Below are 25,480 nucleotides of genomic sequence, written 5' to 3' on the forward strand. Positions count from 1 at the left end.
ACCAATACTAATTGTCTCTTTCGTTTTGGCATGTTTGAAAGCTGTGAACGGAAGAGCTTCTGTGCTCCCATTGGTCAGTGTCACAGATGTGACAGAACCCGTTGTGGAAGACCGAAAAAAAATTAAACATGCTATTCTTTCTGTCGTGATTGTCAGTTGTCGTCCACAATGACACTCTATACGAGATAAAACAATCGCTTCTTGCATCCCGATGGCCATCGTCGTTTACGAATTATCATGACATGCTAAAATCGTGTAGCCTGAACTGGGCATAAGAGTACGTTGTTTGCGTTGCATCGCATGCATTTGGCTACCTACCAACACATGTACACACATGGAACGAGCATGAGAGTGTTTTCTGTGCTAAACAATGCAATGAGTTTAACAACATTCGCAGCGTGGATTACAGTTCCGGACCGGAGCAAGCATGTTTCAAGTTTTAATGGACATATTTAATTTACTTTTTAACGTCTGCAAATAAAGAAATGACACCTTAAATATTAGTATTGAAATTTGACAGTTTTGACAGAATTTTTTTTTTATTAAATACTCCATTTCTGTAAAACTTTTAAATAAACGTATAGTACTTCTGGGCACCCCCTCTGTCCACCCTCAAATATGTTGGTGGGTTTCGAGTTCTAGGTGGGTTCTGGAATGGAAAAATTTGGGAACCCCTGACATAGGACATGGGAACCTGACAGCAAACATTAAACATTTTGACATTTTAATTTGATAAATTGTGCATCTGTAATGAAATTTGTTTAGCTGTTAAGTGATTTAAAAGGCATTTGTAAGACTTGCATTTCCCTTTTCAACATTATATTCCGACAGGTCTAATCACAATGCTAATGCCGTCACATTACAATCTTCATCCTCCTTGTGTCTCGTGAGGCTGTTCTTATAGCTTGATTATTTACTTTTTTTATTTATTTTTTCATGGTAAGATTGACAATTTAATGGATTTGCCCAACTGTCAAAATGCTAAATAAAAAAACGTTGAAATTAAGTCCATATTTCACTCTATTGAAATGCTAAAATGGATTTAAATGCATTGCATTGGTTATCCACCGCATATGAGGTGTGGACCAAAAATAATGCTTTTAAAAGCTTTCAAACAAAGATTTTCTGCCAGCCATATTTCATGTAACCACAACATTTTAAGTGACCTGCCACATCTTAGTGACCTTACCGACAAGGTGACAGTGTCCATCCCAGTCAGTGTGGTCAGTGGCACTACCTTTTATTCAGACGTCTGGACTCTACCTGCAGGGGGTTTTGATATACTAGTTTACAGGAATTGTGTAGTTGTACTTTTAACTTTTTAACTTTTAATTGTGTAATGGTTCACTTACATCTACAAATGCTACTCCAGATGACTCTTAAGTGGTCATAAGAGCTTGACTATTTACTACTACTCCGATTTTGACCAACATTTTCCCAGATACTGTATTGCTCATTGCAGTTTACGACCAAGATTTGTTCCTGGTTTTAGTTCTCAGAATATGACTCATAGTCACTGTCTATTATGATGGCAAGTTTTCTTGGGTTATCAGTAGATCTGTGTTTCATGAATGATCATTGTGATGTTTAATACTGTCTGAATCAAGCATGTCTGTTTCTATCATACATCTGGTGTATAGTCTAGGCCTATAACAACTTGCTTTTTACACAATGCTTCTCAATTAAAGCTGAATTCCTCAATCAGCTTGACAACCAGTGACATACATTTGGACCCGTGATGTGTAACATTCACTATTTTTATTTTTAGATTTTTTTGTTTTGTAAATTCCTCAGTACATGTTAAAACTGAAATGCACACATACTAGTATTTTCCATCAGCTGTGTCCGTACAGTTTGACAGTCGCTTGCTTTCTATTCCTGATGCTCCTTATGTATGCCGTATGTTGACACGTCCCTCAAGCTCCACAATAAGTAGCATAAAAAGCACGTTGTCAGGTGAAGCATCAGAACTCAAGGTATGCGTTTTACACTGTGCAGTGCATAATGAGCGAGTAAACCGTGAACTTCTGCACTCACTGTTCTGATTGGCTGTGATTGTAACATTGCACTGCGTTTCCGTGTTTAGTGTTCAGGAATCTTGTTGTGTCCGACCTGGTTAGAACACTTTGTAATGAATGTAATTAAGGATGCAGCAATTACGTGAACTAGCATTGCGTCAAAGTTTCAGTTTATGCCACAGTTCATTGTTCTGTCACAGATGTCTGTTGTGTTCATCACGTAGTCTGTATAAACTAGATTTAAGCAGTCTAAGATGAGTTTTTGTTGTGTGTGTGTGTGCGTGTACATAATGTGAGACAAATTACGCTCTTTAATCCATTAATGTAATAATGTTTATTTCAATATCATTAGAAAGTCAACCATTATGATTTAAGATTTAGTTTAGTTTTATAGATTCACTTTTTATTATAATCAATGTCAATGTAATTTACCAACATTTTTGAAAGTATTCACCGGGTTTTTAGGTTTTTGGAAAGTTCGGTTCTTCTTTGGCCGCCACCTGAAAATGAATCTGATTGTTTATGCCACTCACAGTGATGTTTGTCGCTTGACTTTGGTGTATCTGTTCAATACTACAACAAAATAAGTTTAAGCTAGTACTTTTATTGACTTTGTGTAATATTAGATAAGTTTAATCTATGTTTTGGTATTGTGCGGAATTGCATTTGAGAGATCCTGATTGTTTTGCCCATATTTGCAAATTCAGTTTTGCTTGGTAAAAACATGTTTTCTTTTACTTTCGTGTAACTTTCTTGTGAAATACATCACATCAACACAACACAAAAACGTTAGAAGACTTAGACCCACATCTATTTTTTCTTTTTGTCTGTTTCAGTGAAGAATTTTAGAAAAATATTCTTGCTATTGATGTCAAAAGTCACAATATATAACTCGTAATTGTTTCAGCACTATAGAGTAGAGAAATTAGGTAATCAAGATGTCAAAACAAAACACGAGTGTAACAAAAGAGACTGAAACTAGCACTACTGAGGGGACTTTACACAAGAGGAAGTTTTCCCTTGTTTATTAATATGGGAAAATGCAGAGCCTGACTTGAATGTGTCTAGTTTTTTCATCAACACTTTACACAGACAGAGTTGTCAATTGATGATAACCAAATAGTCTGTTGACTGTTATTCTAAACCTCTTTTAATTTAAAGAGTTAATTTAAAATCTGCTCTGAACAGCTGGATAACAACTCTTGAGTTGTTAATGAAGCAACTTGTTTATGGAAAAAAAATCCCCATTGTGTTTGAATGAATTATTTGGCTGTTGAACTTTATAAGCGTATTGAATGAGGTTACAGCACCACACAGATTTGCCGGTTATTGGCCATCTGTGTGCGTGTTCATGCTACACCAGCTGGACTAAACTCATGGCGGGGTCATGTAGTGCTTCCAGCTCCAGTCTGTCACTTAAGTGTGATCTCTTCCTGTATTTCTGATGTGTTTTCCAAACATCCCGTGTGTGTGTGTGTGTGTGATCACTCCACTTTCACTGCTGTCACAACAGCTCATTTGCATGTTGCTGGTACAAGACAGTTGGCGTGTGTTTTGTCTCACATTGGCTTGTGAATTTCTGATGTGTTTGTTCAGTTTGGGAGCTCTTCCGTGTCAAACCATTTGACGTGGTGAATTTCTAGGTGAATTCAAGAGGCCTCTTGGGCTTTAAAAGGAAAGTTCTGGGCAAATACTAGTTGAGCTCTATCAACATGCATGACATCATTTTGGAAGCGTCTACCACATTTAATTGCAGTAATGTGCGGAAACCCAGTGTTTGACATGGTGATAATCTCTGTACTGTAAACACACTGGTGCAAACAGTCTATGCTTTTTGAAGAAAAAGATTTTAGCAACTGTAGGGCACATTAACGGTCAGCAGTTGTTCGTAAACTACCATTGACAGTTGTGTGCATCAAAGATAATATACAAAGTGAAACTAAATACTGCTTTTTTTATGCATCTGTTTGTTATCAAACAGAAATGGCATATACAGTATATATATTAATTAGGGCTGGGTTAAAAATGGTCAATTTCTCATTTTTAATCGATTCTCATTTTGAAGAACCGATATCTTTCAGCCTATGCTATTTTCAGTTGATGAATGAACAACTTTGTAGCACACCCCCATCTAATATATCGCAATAAGCTACTTCTGATAGGAAAATGTCTCTGCTTTCAAATTCTGTACAGTTTATGAAATTCAAAAAATAAATACCATTTTGGCACTGTTTAGTGTGGTGAAACAGATCGTGCAGCTCCTTTGGTTCTTTGGCACCACGGAGCACACATGAACTGATCATCTCTTCTGCTTTACTAGTTACAACATGAAATAAACATGAATGAACATCAGAAGGTATGTTGAAAGATACAGTACAATTTACTCGGAATCCGTATCATGTCTCATGTCATCGCTCACTGTTTCAGCCGTGGAAATGTCAGAAAAAGCTTGTAAACAATGTTACATTTAATACCTCAGAAAAGTCAGCAAGAAAAATGAGCTCTTGAGAGGACCATTTTGCTAAATATGGGCTATGCATTATTGCATTATTCATATTCATATTGTTACTTAAACTGTTCTTCAATATTTAATGTATGAATAAATCCAACGTTTTTATGACAGCCGCCATTTTAAATGTTTATATTTAAAAAACTGAGTACTGTACCTGATAGGCCCCAATTAATCCATATCAAATCGTAAATCTAATTGAATCGTAAGCTTGAGAATCAAATCGTAAACTTTGTCAATGCCCAGCCCTAATATTAACGCATTTGCAATCCAAGTGCAATATCGTGCTGTATTGACTTTGAAAAGTGTTAAAATACTGAAAGCATTTCTAGAAGCCGTGAACATTTATAGATGTTAACATTAGATTATTAAAATAATCACTTACTGGTTGTAGTCATATAATCTGTTGTCATGTCCATGTATAGTTACTCTGGTACGACTTTTGCCAGAACAAGGATATCAGAAGTGGATTTTAATACCTTTTTGAATGCGTAGCTTCATTGGTTTCCATTATTTATCCTGACAGACTGAGGGACTGGTCAAAATCATTGTCTGTGGAAATGGACAGCATGTTACAGAACGCACTGGAGTTGTTGAACTTGAAATATTCAAGTATACACTACAGTTCAAAAGTTTAGGGATACGTTTTTTTAATGATTTTGAAAAGTCTCTTTTTTTTTTCTTTTTTTTTTTGAATCAGTGTTGAAAACAGTTGCGCTGCTTCATTTGTGATTTTTATTTTTTCCACTTAATTTTTTCAGGATTCTTGAAATAGAAAGTTAAAAGAACAGCATTTATTTCAAATAGAAATCTTTTCTAATGTTATCAATGTCTACTGTCACTTTTCAATTTAATGCATCCTTACTGAATAAAGGTATTCAGTTCTTTAAAAAAAAAAAAACGAACTTGTGACCGATAGTGTAATTAGCTCAGCTTTGTGTGACATGTCTTCATCTATATGAGTTCTAACTGGATTTTTAGGGAGGCTCTGAAAATGTTTCCCTGCAGCAGCTTATGAGTGAGCATTTACTGGTAACAGACAGTTTGGCATTCTTTCCTGAGTAGTCACGCTGGCAGATCGTCAGCTCCCTCTTTCTGAGTCTGAGCTCTAGGGTTGATATAGTGGTCATGTGATCTCAACTGTTTCTCTCGTCACTATGTGAGTCATCAAGAATGCGGTTAGTCAGACATAAACAAGTGCTTTGTGTGTATACAGATACTTTTAGACTCGGAAAAGAAGCGAAATGTATGGCAACCTGACTATGTCGTGTCCGAGGACCTGCAGGGTATTTCAGCTCAGCCCCAGCCCACCCTGTTTTGGTTGCATTTCCTCCATAGTTCGGGGTATTTTTAGCTGTGTGTGTGTGCTCGTGGCCTTGGGCTGAAGATTAGTCTCATGCTTTTTTGTGTACCGACTTGGACATGATGTCCCCCATTACGGGGCTGAAAGGAACAGTGAAGTGAACTCTGAGCTGAACTCCCACGTCCTGAGCCCTCCAGAGACCCGCACCATGAAGGGGAGTGGATGCTGGTGAACCCGCAGACCCTCGCAGCAGCTACAGGCACTGCCAGATGTACAAGAAACATATTTACCCTCAAGCACTTGCACTTGAACACTTTCTCTCACACATCCTGTTCTGGAGTTATACAGTCATAGACTGTTGCCCAATCCCGGGGATCTTCACTGCAAATAGGACTATTAGCATCTTGTAAACGATTAGTCTCGTGGCGTGCTTCACGCTGACTGTCCTTCACGAGTTTTGACGGCTCTACTCTAGAGAATAGACCCAGTGTCCACAAAATGGACCATTCTGACATTGAGTTAGGCCATTCATGTGGTGCGTGCAAATTTGTGAGGCTTTAAAGAGGTGTGTGGGGGGTGGGGGTGGGGGGGGGGGGTATATGAATGTATATCTGAAGGGAACTGAAAAAATGTCTTCACACTATTTATTGCACTTCATACTCCAAACGTCATTTACAAATTTCTATGAATTAATTTCGATGAATCATTCCAAACAACGTTAGTGGTTTATTTTTTTCCATCACTCAAAAATCTTAATTTAAGTCCCTGTTTGACAGGAGTTTAAGTTTTAGTGCATGTAGGCATATGTGTGTGCGTGTGTGAGAGAGAAATTGCTTGTGTTTGGCTTTTTGTGATGCTGCTTTTCATTTAATGTTTTTATCCAAGACATCATTCATTCTTTTTCATTAGTTTGTGAGTTCCCTGGGAATTGAACCCATGGTCTTGTTTCTCTACTAGGAGTTTTTCTCTGCCACACCACTGAGAAATTAAGTCCATTTTATACTTAGTTAATGGTGTGTGCTTCAGGAAACACCAGCATGATGAATTTTGTATAAATATTTTTTAAGCCATTCTTGTGTAAACTGTTGCATGGAGTTTGGTGCAGCAGTTTATATGAGGATGGTTTTATGAAACGCTTACCGGTTTTTGTTTTGCTCAGGTTTCACGATTGAGACCCAATGAATGGCATAATATCATGATTTAATGTTGTAACAAAAACTAAAGACGACATGAAATGAAGTGTCTCAACTTGAGAGAACTCTTGGCAGCTGCTGTGCTGTAAAATCATTACAACGCTGTTGTTTTTATTACAGCCAAAGCTTTCGACATTTAATGACAGAACACAAGTCTACTACCTTTTTATTGTCCGACCTGCAGCGGTTAATACCCCTAATCCGACCGCAGAAAAGTACACTGGAGGGCACTTTAAGACTGGATCCCTTTTGCTTCATCCTGTTGTAGCAAATTCTGAATATTTTTGCAATGTCTCAGTCATTTTGAATGATTCAGGAATGGAAGTCACCGAGGACTCATCCCGACTGAATACATTCTGGTGTATCATGTTTTATGAAGACTTGACAGGAGACAGAGCAACTGTGCCAACGAGTCACTACAACTCTTGTATGATTGAGATACATGCTGCAGGGGAATAGCAGTCTGTCCACACACTTCATCAGATGTCATAACACGTTCCTCTGATCCCGTTTTCTCATTTCTTTAAGCACGGAGACATCCAGTTTTGCTCTGAATGTTCCCATTCTGATTATTTACGGCTGTCTAAACCTGAAGCCTTTTTCAGTTGACTCACCCGAGTCATGCTTTCAGTAGTAGTGCTGCAGTTGTGATGTTTATAGGTTCCTCTTGAAAGCCATGAGCCTGTAGAGAGATTAAATCTAAGGCTCTTGAGAGCAGTATGAGGTCACGTGAGGTTTCATTTGCAGGAAGTGTAGTTGTGGGGATTGCCAGATTACAGAGGCTGTGGTTGGGAGTGTGATTACTAGAGAGAGGCAAAGACATTTAGGCGCTCTTTTGGTATCAATTACCAGGCTGACCTTTAACACGCTTCAATCGAAAAACAACTGGCTGAGGAGCAAGAATTGATTGTGGAGGTGCGGGATGGTCTGTGGGAATGAATACGGTTTGTCTGCTGAGCACGACATAAGCTGTACTCTGCCACATTACTCTGAGGCTTCATTTGGTCGTGGGGTCACCTGGGCACGTCGTGTTGATGAGCTCACACATTGCTCTTCATCTCTCTCTTTCCCCTACTCAAACACAATTATCTGATCATCTTACATAAGCAAAACACTAGTCATTGCCTAGCCCATAGTACGCTGTATGGTGTGTTTTTTTTATTTTTTTTTATTTAAAGCATAATTTTAGTAAAGAAAGTCATCATCTCATGCAAATTTGCAAGCTGTAAGGTTTTAAATTGTAATGCAAGATGTGATTTTTCTTTGTAAATTTCAGTAGTTGATACCAGTGCCAACTTTTGCTGTCATCACTACAGATTTTCAAAACAAAACTGCTGTTGAAAATATAGACTTAATTTATTAATATTCAAAGTAGCCAGTTACAAATTTAATTATTAATGTAATAATTTCACTAAGAAATTGAATAAAAAAAAATAAAGAAACATTTTAAACACAGTGATGTTATAAGGTATCAGCAGAATTAAGTATTCAGGTTTAAACGTTAAAGTCAGCATGAAATTAGCATTATAAATGCATGTTATCGATCTTTTTATGAACGTCTCATCCATGCGTTTATTTTATTTTTTGATCTCGTCATTTTCAATCAAATTCATAGCTCAATCTTCCTGTGAAATGACACTACTCTCTGGTGACGTATGGCGAAGTTCTGCAATCATTTCCTCCACTTAACCTCTGCCCCTTTCTTACAATCGACTGCAAGCTCACATTCATTCAGATCTGCCTCCATCCAGTCAATAACCCATGCAAAGAAGCAAGTCCTCACCCTATGTTTTTTTCTCTCCAATAATCCATTTCACTAGGATACATGTGACAATATTGAAGAGTAGAATCCTACTTCTGTTTTAATGTGACTTTAATAAACTGGATAAAAATGCTGGTAATTAAGTGAAAAAAAAAATGCCATAACAGTACAAACAAAGCATAACTCAAAACATTGGCATGTGCCTGAATAAGGCTGTCATCACTTAGTGTATTCTTCATTTATGCCCATTGAAAAGCTTGATGATGAAATTTGTATGCGACTTATTCAAGCTCCTATTGGTTACATGCTGCTAGAAGCATTACTGAAAGGCTAAAATAAATTAATTCATTGTACAGATTATATAGACTAGCCTACAAGACTCACTGGTCAACAAAAAGGTGACATGTTTCTGTTATTCCTGCAGATTACTGTAAATTTTATAATATTATACACTAATACCTGTGCCACGTTTGGCTAGACCTCACCTACTTGAAGCAGTCGGGTCCTTCTTTAAAACTCAGTACGAGTCCTTTGGAAGATGTTAATGATTCAGATCACATCAGGGGATAATTTGAGAATCCACGGGCAATTACTTAAGCAAACATGAACCATTTGAATAATGCTGTTTGGTGGGGGGGGCAGGGAGGATGTGTGCGGATAGTTAAGTATAATTGAGATGATAGTGTTGATTACAGTGATGGATCTGATGCAGATGGCATAGATGTAAATCAAAGAGCTAATGACTATGATTTGCTTCCTTCACAGAGAGTCCAGCGAGGAGTGCAATGGAATTAGCGGTGCTCTCCCTGTGGAGCCCGCGCCTGGCTCGAGACTGAACGAGTGGTGTCCTGCCCCACCCCCTCTTGTCCCTCTGCCCCCGCTCCACCCCATCATTATGGGAGACGGCCTGGACGCAGTGCAGATGTCGGGGAGCAGCAGCAGTCAGGGGCAGCCCTCGTCCCAGGCCCCTTCCCTCTTAAACCCCAATCCCCCAGAAATCGCCAACCCTACTCGGCCCAAGCGTCAGACCAACCAGCTGCAGTACCTGCTTAAGGTGGTGCTGAAGTCTCTTTGGAAGCATCAGTTCGCTTGGCCTTTCCACTCTCCTGTTGACGCCATTAAGCTAAATCTGCCTGTGAGTGATCTACATCCATTTACAGTCCTGTCATGTGTGTGATGAGCAGGTCCTGTCAGACAGTGTAGTTGCACTGATATTTACTGCAATTCTTTTGCCACTGAAATGGTGCTAGTTGTCATGCTGGAGCAGGTCCTCTGTCTGATGATGTGCGATTTATTCTCTGTACTGCCCTGCATTTCCACTCAGTATGTTGCTACATAACCTTCTCACAAATAAAACGCATCAATTTACATCAAGTAGTTATAATCAAGCTATTGTGGGTTTTTGGATAGTCGGGCTACAGTCTTAACCCTGTAATTCTTGACATGAAATAATTGTCAGAAAATGCATTAAGTACATTTACACGCATTTTAAAAATTCGAATTCAAATGGACCACTGTCAAAAATGTTGCTTGCTGTTATTATAACATCATAAGGCCATTATGTTATGGATTGTGATGAGTCATGCTGACTTTTTGTAACCACCTCTCCCTAGGACTATTACAAGATAATCAAAAATCCTATGGACATGGGAACAATCAAGAAACGCCTAGAGAACAGTTTCTACGTCAATGCCCAAGAATGTATTCAAGACTTCAACACCATGTTTACTAACTGCTACATTTACAATAAGGTACTGGTTCACATCTCTGCTGCCATCATTCACAGTGGACTGAAGTGGTGTGATTGGGCATGTGGTTAATGGTATGTGTCGCCCCCTGCAGCCTGGGGATGACATAGTCTTAATGGCAGAAGCGCTGGAGAAGGTGTTCCTCACCAAGATTTCAGAGATGCCCCAGCAGGAGATCGAGATGTCGACCTCATCCGGCAAGGGTCGTGGCCGGGGCAGGAGGGATCCAGGTATAAATCTCATACTCTCTCTTACTCGAGGGCCACTCACACTGCTGCCCTTTTACTTGTCCTACTTGACTGCTGTATCGGCCAGATGATCATCTGGGCTTCACTGTCTTAATGTCTCTGCACCTTTGCATTAACTTTGTATCTCTGATGGTGTACATCACCTCAAATCTCCAGCCTTTATTTGAATGATGTTGCCTTGAACTGCTGTCAGTGCCCTTTTATCCTGAATGGTGTAGCATCAGATTTTGATAACTACAGATTTTACAGATCTCAGATTATCAGACGACAAAACTGCAGTGTGCACTTAGAATAAACAATGTTGTTGTCAGCTGGTGTGGACACTAATATAGTTATCGTTTTCTGTGTGAACGGGCCTTAATTCTTTTGTATTCTCTCTTTCTCTACGTTATTAGACATAAACCTGAAGATTGGGCCTGTCCTTGAGTCTTCGCCCACAATCCCTCAAACACGTGGCCTTTCCGGTCTTGCCCCTGGGCCACAAACGAGAGGACCACCACTGGGTCCGCCTACTTTACCTCCCCAATCTGCCATGCAAGCCTTGCCCTCTCGAGTGCCCCCTTCGCTCCCTTCACTACCTTCACTCCCTTCACTCCCTACCCTCGCGCCTCAATTAGGGCCACCTTTTTCTTTGGGCCCCACTGACTGCAACCCACCGGCCCCCATCTTGACGGCTGTGCCTCCTCCCACTCAAACTGCCCTGCCGCCCGTGCACATGCAGCAGAGCACTGCTCCTATTCTACAAAGCCCCATCCCAATGCCTCCCAAAGTAAGTTGGCCCATAACATTCAACCATAGTCAATCTTTGTTTTTAAGTTGCGTCTTTCTCTCCTCACTCGCTTTAAATAAAAATTTTCATCTGCAGCAGAGAAAAAGTCAGAAAAGGAAAGCAGACACCACGACACCTACGGCAAATGACCAGCTGAGCGAGTCTTCGCCCGCCGAGTCAAAGTCAGGGAAGACTCTGCCACGCCGGGATAGTACACGACCAAGCAAACTACCCAAAAAGGAGGCACCAGACTCCCAGCACCATGGGACAGTCGCCACTGGGACCCACAGCCCCAAGCAACAAGAACAGTTACGCTACTGCTTGGGCATCGTAAAGGACATGTACGCTAAGAAACATGCAGCATACGCTTGGCCCTTCTACAAGCCAGTGGATGTGGATGCTTTAGGGCTGCACGATTACCATGACATCATTAAACATCCCATGGACCTCAGCACTATCAAGGTGAAAATGCAGTTGCTGGATCTAAATCGAAGGATGAGCCTTGTTTGCTCTCCATGCTTATTTGTTCAGTTTTCTCTTTGGTTGTGCAGGACAAGTTGGAAACCAGACAGTACAGAGATGCTCAGGAGTTTGCAGCAGATGTACGGTTAATGTTCTCCAACTGCTACAAGTACAACCCTCCAGACCATGAAGTGGTGGCTATGGCACGCAAACTGCAGGTACGTGGACACCTGCAAAAGACTGTGTACATTAGGGCTTGCATGACGCGTAATTTTTTTTAGTCAGACGTCTAGTCTGCTAGTCACTGTGTACTTTATGTAAGTGACTCGCAATAGACCATGCCAAAGTCATCATTACACTGCAAAGGTGGCACGGGAGTTTGCATGTTTATTTACACACTGTTTAATACTGCTTCATTTATAAATTATAAAACAAAAACAGGAGCTCATTAAAGGGTAGGGCTTCAATATTAGGACAAAAAGCATTGTCAAATTATTGCTCTTGATATTTTAATAATGATTATTTATGTCAGTTTAATAAAATAAAATGTTTGTGTTTGCTGAAACGGCACGTCATATACTGGCTACACAGAAAAAAAAACAAGCTAAGGACTATTAATGAATTAGTTTATTGCTTATCATGCATTTGAAATTCAAGACTTCACATTGGTTATTTTTGTAGCATGAAAGACAAAATGGTTATTCAAATTCAAAATAAACTAAATACAGAAAGCAAGCCAAGAACATTCCCCATCACTGAAGCAGTCCAGCACTTTAGTCTAGCGCGAGTAATGCTCAACGTTGCAAAATAATGCATAAAAACAAATGCAACGTGAGCAAATTTATTCTAAATGTAATGACACAATCAACACTTTTCACACACTTTCACATTTCACTTTAATCGGAGCAGTTTGAATAGATTTTGTTTAATGGTGTAGGGGCATTTTTATTTATTTTTTTGGTAGTATTTTTGCCACAAGCCGCTGTTAATTTCCTAATTGACAGTGAAGTGTGGAAGGGGTTTAGAAATGTTCCACTTCTAGGAAAATTCAGGTGTTCAGTATAGAAACTATGTTGTTAGAATGTCATTATTGAACTCTGAAAGAAGGATGAAAAGAGTCTTCAAAAGGTTCTCTCTTTCTGTAGGATGTGTTTGAGATGCGTTTTGCTAAAATGCCCGATGAGCCAGAGGAAATGCTGGCACCCGCTCCTGCGCCAGTGCTCCACCCGGCTCCTGTAAAGACACAGCCGCCCATGGGCCCTGCCTCGTCCTCAGACAGCTCCAGTGATTCCTCATCGGAATCCGACTCCTCCACGGATGACTCTGAAGAGGAGAGAGCCCAGAGGTTAGCAGAGCTTCAGGAGCAGGTGAGTTAGATCTTCTTTACGACTTGGCTTTTGCCAGCACGTCCCTGAAGACCTGGCCAAGAGATCGGTCACTATAGATATTGTGGATGTGTAAAAAGATGTGTATCATAGATGTGATGCTTTCTACTAAGAGACTGTAATCTCCCAATTTCTTGTTTCTTCTTTGTTGCTCAGCTGAAAGCGGTTCATGAGCAGCTGGCTGCCTTGTCCCAGCCTCCGGCCAGCAAACCAAAGAAGAAAGAGAAGGAAAAGAAGGAGAAGAAGAAAGACAAGCACAAAAGGAAAGCAGCAGTCATGCCTGCACTGGAGGAGATCCTGGAGCCGCCTCCTGCCCTCAAGGTTCAAGGAAAGCCTAAGAACAAGGATCCTCTTCCTAAGAAGTCCAAGAAGCTGAGGTAGGCTGAGACATTTGATTATGCAAACCCATTTCCTTAGAATTTTGCGGTCAACCCTGTAACCGTGTAGTCATGGAAAATGAGATGTTCTTGTCGTCTTATGCTCTATAGCAAGAAGGAGGGAGGTGGTAAGGGCAGTCGCTCCATGGCTCCCCCAGGCGCCGCCCCACCAATCCTGCAGCCTGTGGTAGGCCTGGATTCTGAGGAGGATCTGGGTCTGACTGGTGGAGCTGCAATGGCAGGCATGGCTGCTGGAGAGAAGTGTAAGCCCATGTCCTATGAAGAGAAGAGACAACTGAGTCTGGATATTAATAAGCTCCCTGGAGACAAGCTGGGCCGTGTGGTCCACATCATCCAGTCCCGTGAGCCCTCGCTCAAGAACTCCAATCCAGACGAGATTGAGATCGACTTTGAGACGTTGAAGCCTTCTACGCTGCGGGAGCTGGAGAGATACGTGTCATCTTGTCTTCGCAAGAAGAAGAAGCCTGTCGGTGAGTGATCAAGAGCATCGCTTTCTTTAACACTGAGGCCCTGTTTACACCCATTAATATCAGCCTCTCATGTCAACCACAAGTACTCAGTTGGATCAGATGATTGGCTGTACCTACCTAGAAAAAACTCTTGTTTGGCATAATTGCATTTTGCATGAGTAAGTGGCCCTAGAACAGGGGTTTCCAATCCTGCTCTTTAATTTGAGCTCCAACAGCCCTGCTTGGAAGTTTCTAGTGATCCTGAAGACCTTGATGAGGTGCTTCAGGTGAGTTTAATTAGGGCTGGAGGTAAACTCTGCTGGAAGATGGCCCTCCAGGAGCAGGATTGGACACTCCTGTCCCAGAATGTAGTTTGGGGCACATTAGCATTGACCTTTCAAATGTGATGTGTCCATTTGAGTTCCTCACGTCCACAGAAGATAGTTTTGAGTAATTGCAAAACACAAGCTACGTTTACATGCACCCAAATAATCGCATTAATTGTTCAATCGTTTTGAAAAGCCTTTACTCAAACAGCTCAGTCGAGTTGTTTGAGCTTGATCTGAATGAAATCTCGATCAGATTGGAAGGGCTGGTGTAATAATCTGAACAGTAGGAACAAATTAAGCATGTAAACGCTTGAATCCAAATCGGATTAAAAAAATAACTTGTGCTCCTGCGCAGTGCCATGATTTTATGTGCCACAAGTTTACATAATTTTACGAATGTGCATATGTTTATTTACATCTCACGTCTTGTGAGCTGGTCAGTGGAGGAGACTGAATAGTTAATAAATATTTGTCAAAAGAGTTCAGAATACATATAATGCACATGTAAACGAATATGTAAATCAGGGTTCATACAAACAGAACTTTCAGAATCTGAAATCAGACTGGTTTCAATCTGAATTACGAAAATTAGTGAATGCAAACATAGTGTGTTTCACACACAACACATTGGATCCTTTTTACACTTGGTAATAATGTCCATCACGGATGATGCAACATGGACAACAGTAAATACAAGTGTCTACAAATTCGAATTGGTTATTTATTGTTTAACATCCTTTAGTTCCAGAGAAGACCATGGAGGCAATGAGTGTTGCAAAGACAAAAGGCTCATCATCCGAGTCGGGCAGCAGCAGCGAGTCCAGCTCCTCAGAAAGTGAAGACTCAGAGACAGGTGAGCCCTGCAGCTTGATAACGTCTGACCAACTGATTTTCTAATGCTTTTGCTATGTTAAATGATCCAAGAAGCTGCATTGCATAAAGAATCTCCTCTTCACAAACTCAGGGGTGGCGTCTAAGCCGAAGAAGAGAGGGAGGGGTGAAGGAAAGAAGGCTCATCACCAGGCGATGTCTCTGGGCATGCCTCAGCCGCAGGTTCCCCATCAACCCCTGACCCCTGCGCTGCAGCCCAGCGCTCAGCTGAAACCACAACAGCATCCCTCTCCCGCCGCTTACATGCCTCCTCCCGTCACGGCTCTGGAGCCCTCGCAGCTCCTGGAAAACCCCTTTGACCCTCTGGCCCACTTTGGCCAGCCCATCATGCACCTTCCCCACCACGCCAATGACTCGTCCTCCCCTGCGCCGCCTCACCTCAACGCTCACCCTCCAGGAGGCCAAGTGTCACCTGAGACGCACCCGTTCCTGAACCAGCACCCCATCCTCCCATCCCCAGGTGAGTGGAAACTACCGTTTATTACATCAAGTTATTGTCCTAACCTGGTTTGATGTAGAGCCCTGCACGGGCCTCAAATTTAGGCCCGAGCCCGGCCCTGGCCCGAGACGCTCAGGCCCTAGCCCGACCCGTGTCCGACAGCTCATCAGAATTATCAGCCCGAGCCCGACCCGAGCTTTTTTTTTTTTTTTTTTTTTTTTTTTTTTTATTACACAGCGGCAGCCTGCCCTATTTGCAGCCATTAAAATAGCTCAGTTTTGTTAGTTATGTTTCTTTGTTAGTTATGTAAATTAATGTTTCTTTTCATTTCTTTATTAGGTTAATTTAGACAAATGTTTGGAGCATTTTTTTTTTAAATGACGACCAAGCAAACCGAGCCGACAGCAAGTAAAACATGTTTGATCAATTGAGCCTCTCAAATCAATGCTATAATACTTTACTTGTCTACAATAAAATCAATAGATATAAAAAACTTCAAGCATATCACACAGACAGTTAGTTTAATAAATGTTTATTTATTAAACCACAGTGAGTAAAAAAATTTTTTTGAAATACTGAGGAAGGCTCAGGCTGCTCGCAACAGCGCTTGCAAACGAAATGAGCAATAGCCTATTAAAATTAAATAAATTAAAAACAAATTATTTGCAGATTATCTTACCTCAAAAATGCACCACAGAACATGGCCATTCTTTTTTTCCAGTGGTTTCCAACAGTTAAACGAAAACAAAGTCCAATCAAACGAAAAACATCAGAGGTTTCCAACAGTTAAACGAAAATAAAGTCCAATCAAACGAAAAGTTAGAACAGTCTCTAACAGAGCATCGTGGAGAAAAAGAATAGCTAAGCATCCACAGTGGAAGGTTTTAACCCAGTCCTCCTTTCTTCTATCACGAATTCTTCTCACGCACGCGATTTTTCTCTTAATATTCTCCATTATTTGCACATGAGGTGAATCGTGGGTCGCGCTGACGGGAAACCTTCTGTGTGCGTGCGTGAGACAAACTGTCATGTCAGTCATGTCAGTGTAATTTTAAGATTAGCTGATGATGGCTATAATGGCCAGTATTTAAAACACGTTTTAAGTGCAGGGCACGTCCAGTTCCCCCGCGCGAGCAGAGATTCGCGCTCGGCACATTATATTCCGTGTGCGAGCAGAGAGATTCGCGCTCGCGCATTATATTAATGTAGCCTACTTTCACGCTACAATAATGCGCTATCGACATTTGACAGGAAAAAAACGCCATAAGTTATGAGGTTACGAAATGTCTTTCTATGTTTGTTTTTCTATCGTCAACGTCAACTTCTCATATTTTTTTTTTAATTAATGTCTAAAAATATAAAAAGCAGGATAACCCAAAAAAGGCCCGAGGCCCGGCCCGCATTTTAACTATGACGTGAAAATTGGCCCGAAGCCCGGCCCTAGGGGCGTAAAAAAGTCGGGGCCCGTCGGGCTCGGGCTGAAATGCAGGGCTCTAGTTTGATGTAGCGTATTTTTTCCAAATGTACCAGGTCAAAATTGCATTGTTGAGAGAAAAGAAAACTGATAAGTTGCATCTGTTTGTAGAAGTGTGGTGGAAATTCAACTATAAGATTAAAGTCAAGCCCACTCAATAGTAAAATTATCAAATCAAATTTATTTCTGAAAATCGAAATTCAGGGTAGTCTTTCTTAAACCAAAACATACCTTGGAGAGCTACAAAGTGAGCTCCAAGCAAACCAGTCAAATCATACATATTTTTTTTTTTTAGCAAACAAAGACTTTCAAAAATGGTTTGATAAACAAAAGAGCAGATTATCATAAGGCCTCCTACTTCTTTTTATCTTATAAGTACAATTTCCGGTGTCGACATCCCATAATATGCATGCCCACCTGACCTTTATGAATAACATCTTATCTGACTTCCTAAACTCTCCCCAGCATAACTGACCTTGACAGCAGAAAGAATCATTATTCCCAAATCTCTTCTCACAGCATTTGTAGATTAACTTGTACGGCATAACCTCCGTTGGGCAGCGACATGCTTGAAACCTTCGATTCGTCCTCTAACGTTCTTAAACAGTTAATACTCTTTTTAAACCATTACTCCTTTACTACTCCCTCTGTCAGAAACAATATATCTTTAAAAAAAAAACAAAGTTAGAAAACCTGTTTTCAAGTCCATCTGTTCTATGGAAATCATTTCAAGCAGTTGTACTATTGGTTAGACACCTATTGCCAGGCTACCATGTCACGTTGTCAAACTGCCCACATCTCATTGGTTCAAAATGGTGCTCTGCAGGCTGCATGTTAAATGTTCTGATTAGCTATATTCTTCTTTTAATACAGCATTTTGTTTTATTTGTAAGTATTATAAAAAATATTGCCGGTGATCTATAATTGACCCCTTCCTTTTTCTATATTCATTGGTTTACAGCCCTGCACAACGCAATGCCCCAGCAGCCTTCACGACCCAGTAATAGGGCAGCCCCACTACCTCCTAAACCTCCTCAGCAAAGCACGCCCCAGCAGCAGCAACCGCAGCAGACCCTGCCCCAGCAGCTCCAGCCCCAGCAACCCCCTCCGCCCCAGCACCACCTCCCCCCTCACCTCCTGCACCCTCCACAGCAACTGCGCCAGCGGCCGCTCTCCCCTCCCACACTCACTCCCCAGGGCCTGCTCTCCTCCCAGCCCCCACAGATGCTGCTAGAGGACGACGAGGAGCCCGTTCCCTCCATGCCCTTGCCCATGTACCTGCAGCACCTGCAGCCGAACCGCCTGCAGCAGCAGCAGCCGCCGCCGACGTCACTAATGCAGTCTCTGCAGAGCAGGTCGCAGCAGCCGGGCCAGCCGTCTCTGCTGCAGTCGGTGCAGGTTCAATCTCAGCTGGGACCCCCGCCACAGCTCCCCGTTCAGACTCAAGCCCAGCCCTCCCCGCAGCTCTCGCAGCACCAGGCTAGACACATGCAGCACTCGCAGCAGCTGAGCTTCTCTCAAGGCCCAGTGCAGACCACGCAAACGCAGTCTAGTCAACACAAGGTCTCCATGCCCTCCTCGAAAGCACAGCAGATCATCCAGCAACAGCCACAGCAGCATCACTCTCCACGTCAACACAAGTCCGACCCCTATAACTCAGGTAAAACAACAGCATTACAAAAAATAGCTGTTTAATATTTTTTTTTTATAATATTCGCCAATTTTTTTAATGGTGTAACTCTTCCAGCAACTATTTACCATATTGTTCAGAATATAAGACCTTTTTTTTTTTCTTAGAAATACATTTGAAAAACCGGGTGGTTCTTATATTCAGGGTCTAGACCAGGGGTGTCCAAACTCAGTCCTGGAGGGCCACTGTCCTGCAGAGTTTAGCTCTAGCCTGCCTCAACACACCTTCCTGGAAGTTTCTAGAATGCCTAAGACCTTGATTATCTGGTTCAGGTGTGTTTAATTGGGGTTGGAGCTAAACTCTGCAGGACAGTGGCCCTCCAGGAGCAGGATCGGACATCCCTGGTCTAGACTTTTACATGTCAATAATACACCCGCAACAATAGGTGGCGGCAAATACGTGTAAAACGAGTGTGCCAAGAAATACAATGTCAGAGTGGAATGTTAGAAGATCGCGAGCGCAAAAAGACAGCCTTAAAAACACAAACCGTCAAAGAAAAGCTTACCGTCTAAGATCCGCGTGACTGTCATGTTTACGTGCCTCGCTGACGGGACCAAACTTACCCTGTACGTGATTTTAAAACGTAAGACGGGACCCAGATTTCAAACCTACAATACGATTTCACTTCTACTGTTTATGAAATTTTGGTAGGCTACATGGTTTTCACTATGAGATGGATAGCCTAATTGTTATATAATTCAGATGGGCTACAGGTTATTTTTATGGTATGCCAAAGTGTTATTTTTTTAAATGTGATCGTTGGTACTTTTTACCAGTATTTGGCATACTTGCAATACAAAAATTAAAATATGCAGTATGATTTTTTTTGTTGTTGTTGTTGAAAATGTATTTTCTTTATCAAAAAATCTTTTTTCCAAAAGGTGCATCTTGAAAAAAGGGGGAGGGGGGAGGGGGTTGTCTTATATTCGGAACAATACCGTATTTGTTTATTATTGTCTATTAAACTGATGATTATCACAGTTTGTGGTGTTTTTCGTTTGTTTGTTTTTTAAAGTTGAATTTGCCCAAACATACTAATTTAAGAAAGCTGCATAGTATAAACACTATATATAAAAGCTTCCCTGACACATCTCCAAAGTCCAGACAGGTCGTTTGTTATATGTATTGGACACCATTGCAAGTGTTTTAATTGTGTCTATATTTTAACAGCACACATGCGAGATAACCCCTCTCCGCTCATGATGCATTCCCCTCAAATCCCTCAGTATGCTTTAGTCCACCAGTCCCCTCCTCAGGCCAAAAAGGTCAGTACCATTTCAATGTTCTTGCTCTGACACAGATTCTTTCCAATATCCACATGGATTTTTGTGTGATGAATAGTTCGTGGTTTTCTAGATGTGTGTTCGGTGTGGTGTAACTGAAGCTTTGGTTTGCTACAGGAACCACAGCGAGGTCCTTCAGCTTTGGCTGGCATTAAAGAAGAGAAGCTGCCCCCGTCACCTGTGATGCGTGGTGAGCCCTTCAGTCCAGCCTTGAGACCAGAGCCTCACAAACACCCTGAGAGCAAACCCACAATGCAAGGTCACAGCCAACAGAGTGAGTTTCAAAGCATGCAATTGTTTAATTTAAGCACACTTTGTGCTGTTATGTGCTGATATTCAAAATTGCATCACTCTTGCATGTTATATTGCTTTTATTTTATAAACAATTAATATGTCGTTTTTTTTTTTTACATTTAATAAAATTGTTTAGAAGCATTTCACAAACAGAAAGCTGGTCTAGAACAGATTATGTAAATGAGTTGTGCCATACAAAACGCTCTGCACCCCATGCAACTACGCACTGCTCACATGTTCCACAAACCGTGAAACATCCTGGCTATACTAAATATTACTCTTGGTTCCGCTCTGTCAATCAAATAAAAGGAGCATAACTAACTGTTTATCAACTCGTTTTAGGAGCAGATATGAAATCACATGAAAGTTCCCGTCCTGTCATCCGCTCCTCTGAGCAAAGCGGTCCACCTCCTTCCATGCAGGACAAAGAGAAATTCAAACAGGAGCCCAAAACACCTGTGGCACCTAAAAAGGTACAGGTGGATGGAAGGGACAACTTTGCTTTACTTTTCCATGAATACAACTGTTAACATTTCTAGAATGTTATGTCGTTTTCACACCTCGTATCGTTTTGTGCCCAGGATGTGAAACTAAAGAACATGGGTTCCTGGGCGAGCCTGGCACAGAAATCCACCTCCACTCCCTCGTCTGCTCTGAGGTCCTCCAGCGACAGCTTCGAACAGTTTCGACGTGCGGCCCGAGAGAAGGAAGAGCGAGAGAAGGCCCTGAAAGCCCAGGCTGAGCAAGCCGAGAAAGACCGTCAGCGCAGAGAACAAGAGAAACTTCGGTAAGAGAGCTGAACTTGTCTGTTTTAATCAAAGGTCACTTTTAGCAGTTTCAAGACATTTTCTTGGCCTTGCTCTCTGAAGGGGACGTGATGAGGAGGACTCCATTGAGACGTCTCGAAGGCCCCAGGAGGAGCCCCGCAGGCGGCCGGAGCAGCAGCAGGTTCAGGCACCACCGCAGCAGCACCAAACTCAAACTCAGCCCCAAGCCCAGAACCCGGCCCAGCCGCCCTCGGCCCCGCAACCTTCCCAAGCCCCGCCCCACTCGCCCGCCGCCTCCCAGAGTGCACTTGACAGAGAGCTCGCACGTCGCCGGGAGCAGGAGAGGAGGAGGAGAGAGGCGGTGAGTTACAGCTGCAGCTAGGGCTGTCCTGATTCCTCGATTAAAGTCGAGGACTCGATTTAAAAAAAAAAAAAAAAATCCTCGATTGCAATTTTCCCGTGTCGAGTAACCGGCAAAATACCGGAAGTGGTCGTGTTCCACAGATGAGAATCCGTGAACTGCATTATTACACCGTTTTCTAAGGCTACACGATATATTAAAACTATTTAAAATGTGCTGTTGTGAAATCACAAAGGCTGCGATTCAGTTAAATAAATATATGCGCTGTTTGTTTGTTTTTCACAGAGAAGAACGACGCTTTCATTATTTACATGCGTGCAGATTACGTGTTAAAAGTATTAAAGATTAAGTGAACATTTGAATTAAATGTTGTTTGGCCAGTATTAAACAAGGATTTGATCATGCCGTAGCGTAACAACAACTATCACCAGGCCGTTGGCGCCTCTGCAGGCATTATAATACGTAATGTACATTAGTTTACATGGTGTATTTTAACAGTGTTGTTTGATAAAACCCATATGATTGCTTGCTTTGATACTTTATTTGAGCCAATTATTATTGCTTGTTGTTATTATACATTTGTATTTTAAGTAATTTTAAAGACTTTTGTTGACTTGGATCTATTGTTAATACTACAATTTTTTTATACGATTAATCGATGGAATAATTGGTAAAATACTCGATTACTAAAATAATCGACAGCTGCCGCCACTACCGCTCAAAAGTTCAGGATCTGTAAGATGTTTTAAAAGAAGTCTGTTATTCCCAAAACAGTAATATTGTGACACATTATAGTGATTTTAAATAATTGTTTTCTATTTGAATATATTTCAAAATGTCAAAGCTGAATTTTCAGCATCATTACTAACCCCAAACATTTGAGTGGTACTGTCACTCGGTATAGCACTGGGCAGTTGAACCCGAGCAACAAATGTGTGTCTTTACAGTAACTCTTGAATCCCTTTTCCATACAAAATGTGGATATAATTTGAGATTCAAAATGTTATTATTGAATAAATTTGCTACATGTGCCCATGTTTCATTTAGTTTTTTTTTTCCTCCACGTCTACAGATGGCAGCTACTATTGACATGAATTTCCAAAGCGATTTGATGGCTATCTTTGAGGAGAACTTGTTCTGAAGTGCGAGAGGAAGAGATAAACTGCGAAAAACAGAAGCTCATGGATTCCTCTAGAATGAACTCAAAAAAGCAGTAAGGGAAAAAGACCCCATCTGACCACAAGAAACACTGAAGAGGCTGAACTAGCGATGGATAAGCTGAGGCCCTGAGAGAGAGGGAGGGAGGGAGGCTGTAGCTCTCCTTTTGCCTTAGCAGAAAGAGGGACCCTCACACTGGGACGGCTCCGCCTCTCCGGCATTCCTCCTGGATTTGCCATTGTGACCATGGCGGGAAAGAGAGGACTTGTTGTGTGACTCTTTAATTCAGAATATGGGAGCAATGGACAATGCGATCGCCGGAGGAATATTTGAACGACAACAATAACATGTACTGATTCTCTAGTTACGGCATCCATCGACTGCCAGACGTCTGTGGGGGAGTAGAAAACGTCTTTGTTTCCTGTTTGATTTGGTTTCCTTCCCATCGTTTCGTTTTCGCTATATCCTCCCCCCCTCCTCCCCTTTTTCGCGAAAACACGCAGGCAAATGGCAGGATGGGATCTGGGGCACTTAGATGATCTTCCTCGGGAGAGGAAGTACAGCTCGCCTTACACCTCTGACAACACAAACAATATTCACCAGGGGCTGTGACAAATGACTAAACATGGTGTGTTTCACACTGTTATCATGTGCAGATTTTTCATTATGTAGGATCTACTGTAAAAAGGTATTTTCTTAATTACTGTTTTTGGTTGATTGGTTGGTTGTATTTTTGTTTATCTTCTCCTTTTTTTTTTTTTTTTCCTTTTTTTTTTTTTTTTTCTTCGTTGTTGTTTTTTCTTTTTTTAAATATTTTTAACTCTCTTACCAACACCTTTACCCTCTGATGTCTATGCCAAACACCCATATCCTTTTATGCTGATAGCCGAGACCCGAAACGCTTCACTTAACATGTCTTTCTAAATATATAAATATATTTTCTTGTTCTCCCCACTCGTCATTAAAAGTTTTAGGTAGCCTTGTAGAAAATAAACCCTAATATATGCATTATTCTGAAAAGTGTTAATTGAGGACAGAATCATGGAAGATATACTTTCATTGCTCATGGTTTTCATGTTAGCCTGGTGGGGAGTCTCGCCACGGGCCGGAGCGTTGACCCATGCGGGGCGGTTTCTGAGTATCGTTTAGTTTTGAGTATAATTTAAAGAATACTATTTTAAGTGTATTATACATACAGAAGGAAAAACATGCGACTCTGTGCAACTGGTGGAAGCGTCACGCGGACACCAGGCCAACGCGACGGAGCTCTCAGCTGGTTACTGCATGACTCCTCTTTTTCTGTTCACAGATCATTTTATTACAGCGGCACAGAGAGAACTCCGTATGCTGTGCTAGATATAATTGCGAAAAGTTTGAAAGAAAAAAAAAGTTACAAAAAAAGTCAAACCGTTCTGATTTATCATTGTTCTTGTTCGATTATAGTGGATATGTGTTCTAATTCTGTTATTTGACTCGGCGAGGGGGGCGGGGGGGGCACAATTCGAGACCTTGGCGGGTCCTCTGAGTTTTCTCTTATAGTGTTTTCTCCAGTGCCTGTATTGTATTGCGATTCTAGTTGGCATATATTACGTTCTGGGAGGGCGAGGGAGGGGGCGCGGTTGGACAGGGGAGGGGAAAATTGGGGATTTAGGTGCGAGAGCTTGTGTTTAAAAGACAAAAAAGGAACGTAAACATTTTATATTTTACCCATTTACAATATTCAGGTTTAAATCTAGTTTTAGCTGGACTTCTTAAGTATACACCGAACAACTAGTTTTCATTTTCTCGAAACTGCTAAGAGGACATGTCCCATCGTCATCGTGTGAGTGTGTGTGAGTGTGTGTGTGTGTGTCTGGATGTTTGGATGTGTACGTCATGTGGCTGGGGAGGGTGTTCTTACCCTGAGGTTTAAATCGCAACACTTCATTTAAACGATATTGCTTTGCAAACTTTGTTTTGTTTTTTTCTTCCTCATGAAGTCCACTTATATAAATATCTATTTTTTTCTTTTTCTTTGGTTAATTTGGTCTGTACAAGTTAAAAGAAGAGCAACACTTCATTCCTTCAAGCCTTTAAATGTATTTTCTTTTCCATGGTAACAGTTGGACATTATGTGCCATAGTTTCGGATTCTCCGGAGAATGTGCTGACCTGCAGCTCAGCAGAGAGTTTGCTTTTATTCAGGTATTTTGTTATTTTCTTTTATTTTTTTGTTCTTTTTTTTTTTTTTTTTTTTGGTTTGTTTAACATTTTCCTCGATTACTGTTTGGTATGTGCGTGGGCTATCGAGGTCAATGGTTCAATCTGTTATGATCATGAAATAAACTCATCTCTTTTATAGAAAATTAAAATTAAACAAAAATGAGTCTGTCTCCTTTTTTTTTTATAATTCATCACAGTTCAGTTCTACACATTATGCATATGCTATGTTTTCCGTTGTGTTGCTACCTATCAGTTTTCACTCTTCAGCTCGAGTTGAGAAGTTTGTTTGAATGAAAATGGTGCAAAGAAACCTGGGCCTTCATATGCAGCATTTGTTGTAGTGCTCAGC

The 25,480-nt window shown here is 41.2% G+C and overlaps 1 protein-coding gene across 3 annotated transcripts in view; it reads left to right on the plus strand.

The window, feature by feature from the left end:
* Positions 1–23,276, plus strand: part of brd4 (bromodomain containing 4) — a 55,616-nt gene extending 32,340 nt beyond the window's left edge. For 2 of the 3 annotated variants that reach the window (XM_079873488.1, XM_079873487.1), the window contains 18 exons: positions 9,551–9,920; positions 10,399–10,536; positions 10,628–10,763; positions 11,177–11,550; positions 11,647–12,012; positions 12,102–12,230; positions 13,158–13,379; positions 13,554–13,774; positions 13,886–14,265; positions 15,316–15,426; positions 15,538–15,924; positions 18,339–19,037; positions 20,238–20,332; positions 20,468–20,624; positions 20,987–21,123; positions 21,226–21,431; positions 21,514–21,772; positions 22,845–23,276. In XM_079873488.1, coding sequence (XP_079729614.1) covers positions 9,681–9,920; positions 10,399–10,536; positions 10,628–10,763; positions 11,177–11,550; positions 11,647–12,012; positions 12,102–12,230; positions 13,158–13,379; positions 13,554–13,774; positions 13,886–14,265; positions 15,316–15,426; positions 15,538–15,924; positions 18,339–19,037; positions 20,238–20,332; positions 20,468–20,624; positions 20,987–21,123; positions 21,226–21,431; positions 21,514–21,772; positions 22,845–22,913 — 4,326 coding nt within the window. In that variant the 5' untranslated portion in view covers positions 9,551–9,680 and the 3' untranslated portion in view covers positions 22,914–23,276. Of the gene's footprint in view, positions 1–9,550; positions 9,921–10,398; positions 10,537–10,627; positions 10,764–11,176; positions 12,013–12,101; positions 12,231–13,157; positions 13,380–13,553; positions 13,775–13,885; positions 14,266–15,315; positions 15,427–15,537; positions 15,925–18,338; positions 19,038–20,237; positions 20,333–20,467; positions 20,625–20,986; positions 21,124–21,225; positions 21,432–21,513; positions 21,773–22,844 lie in introns of all 3 variants that reach the window. The other variant, XM_079873486.1, reaches the window with a different exon arrangement.
* The last annotated feature ends 2,204 nt before the right edge of the window (positions 23,277–25,480 follow it).

This window comes from Squalius cephalus, assembly GCF_949319135.1.
Source record: "Squalius cephalus genome assembly, chromosome: 1".
NCBI classification, from domain to species: Eukaryota; Metazoa; Chordata; class Actinopteri; order Cypriniformes; family Leuciscidae; genus Squalius; species Squalius cephalus.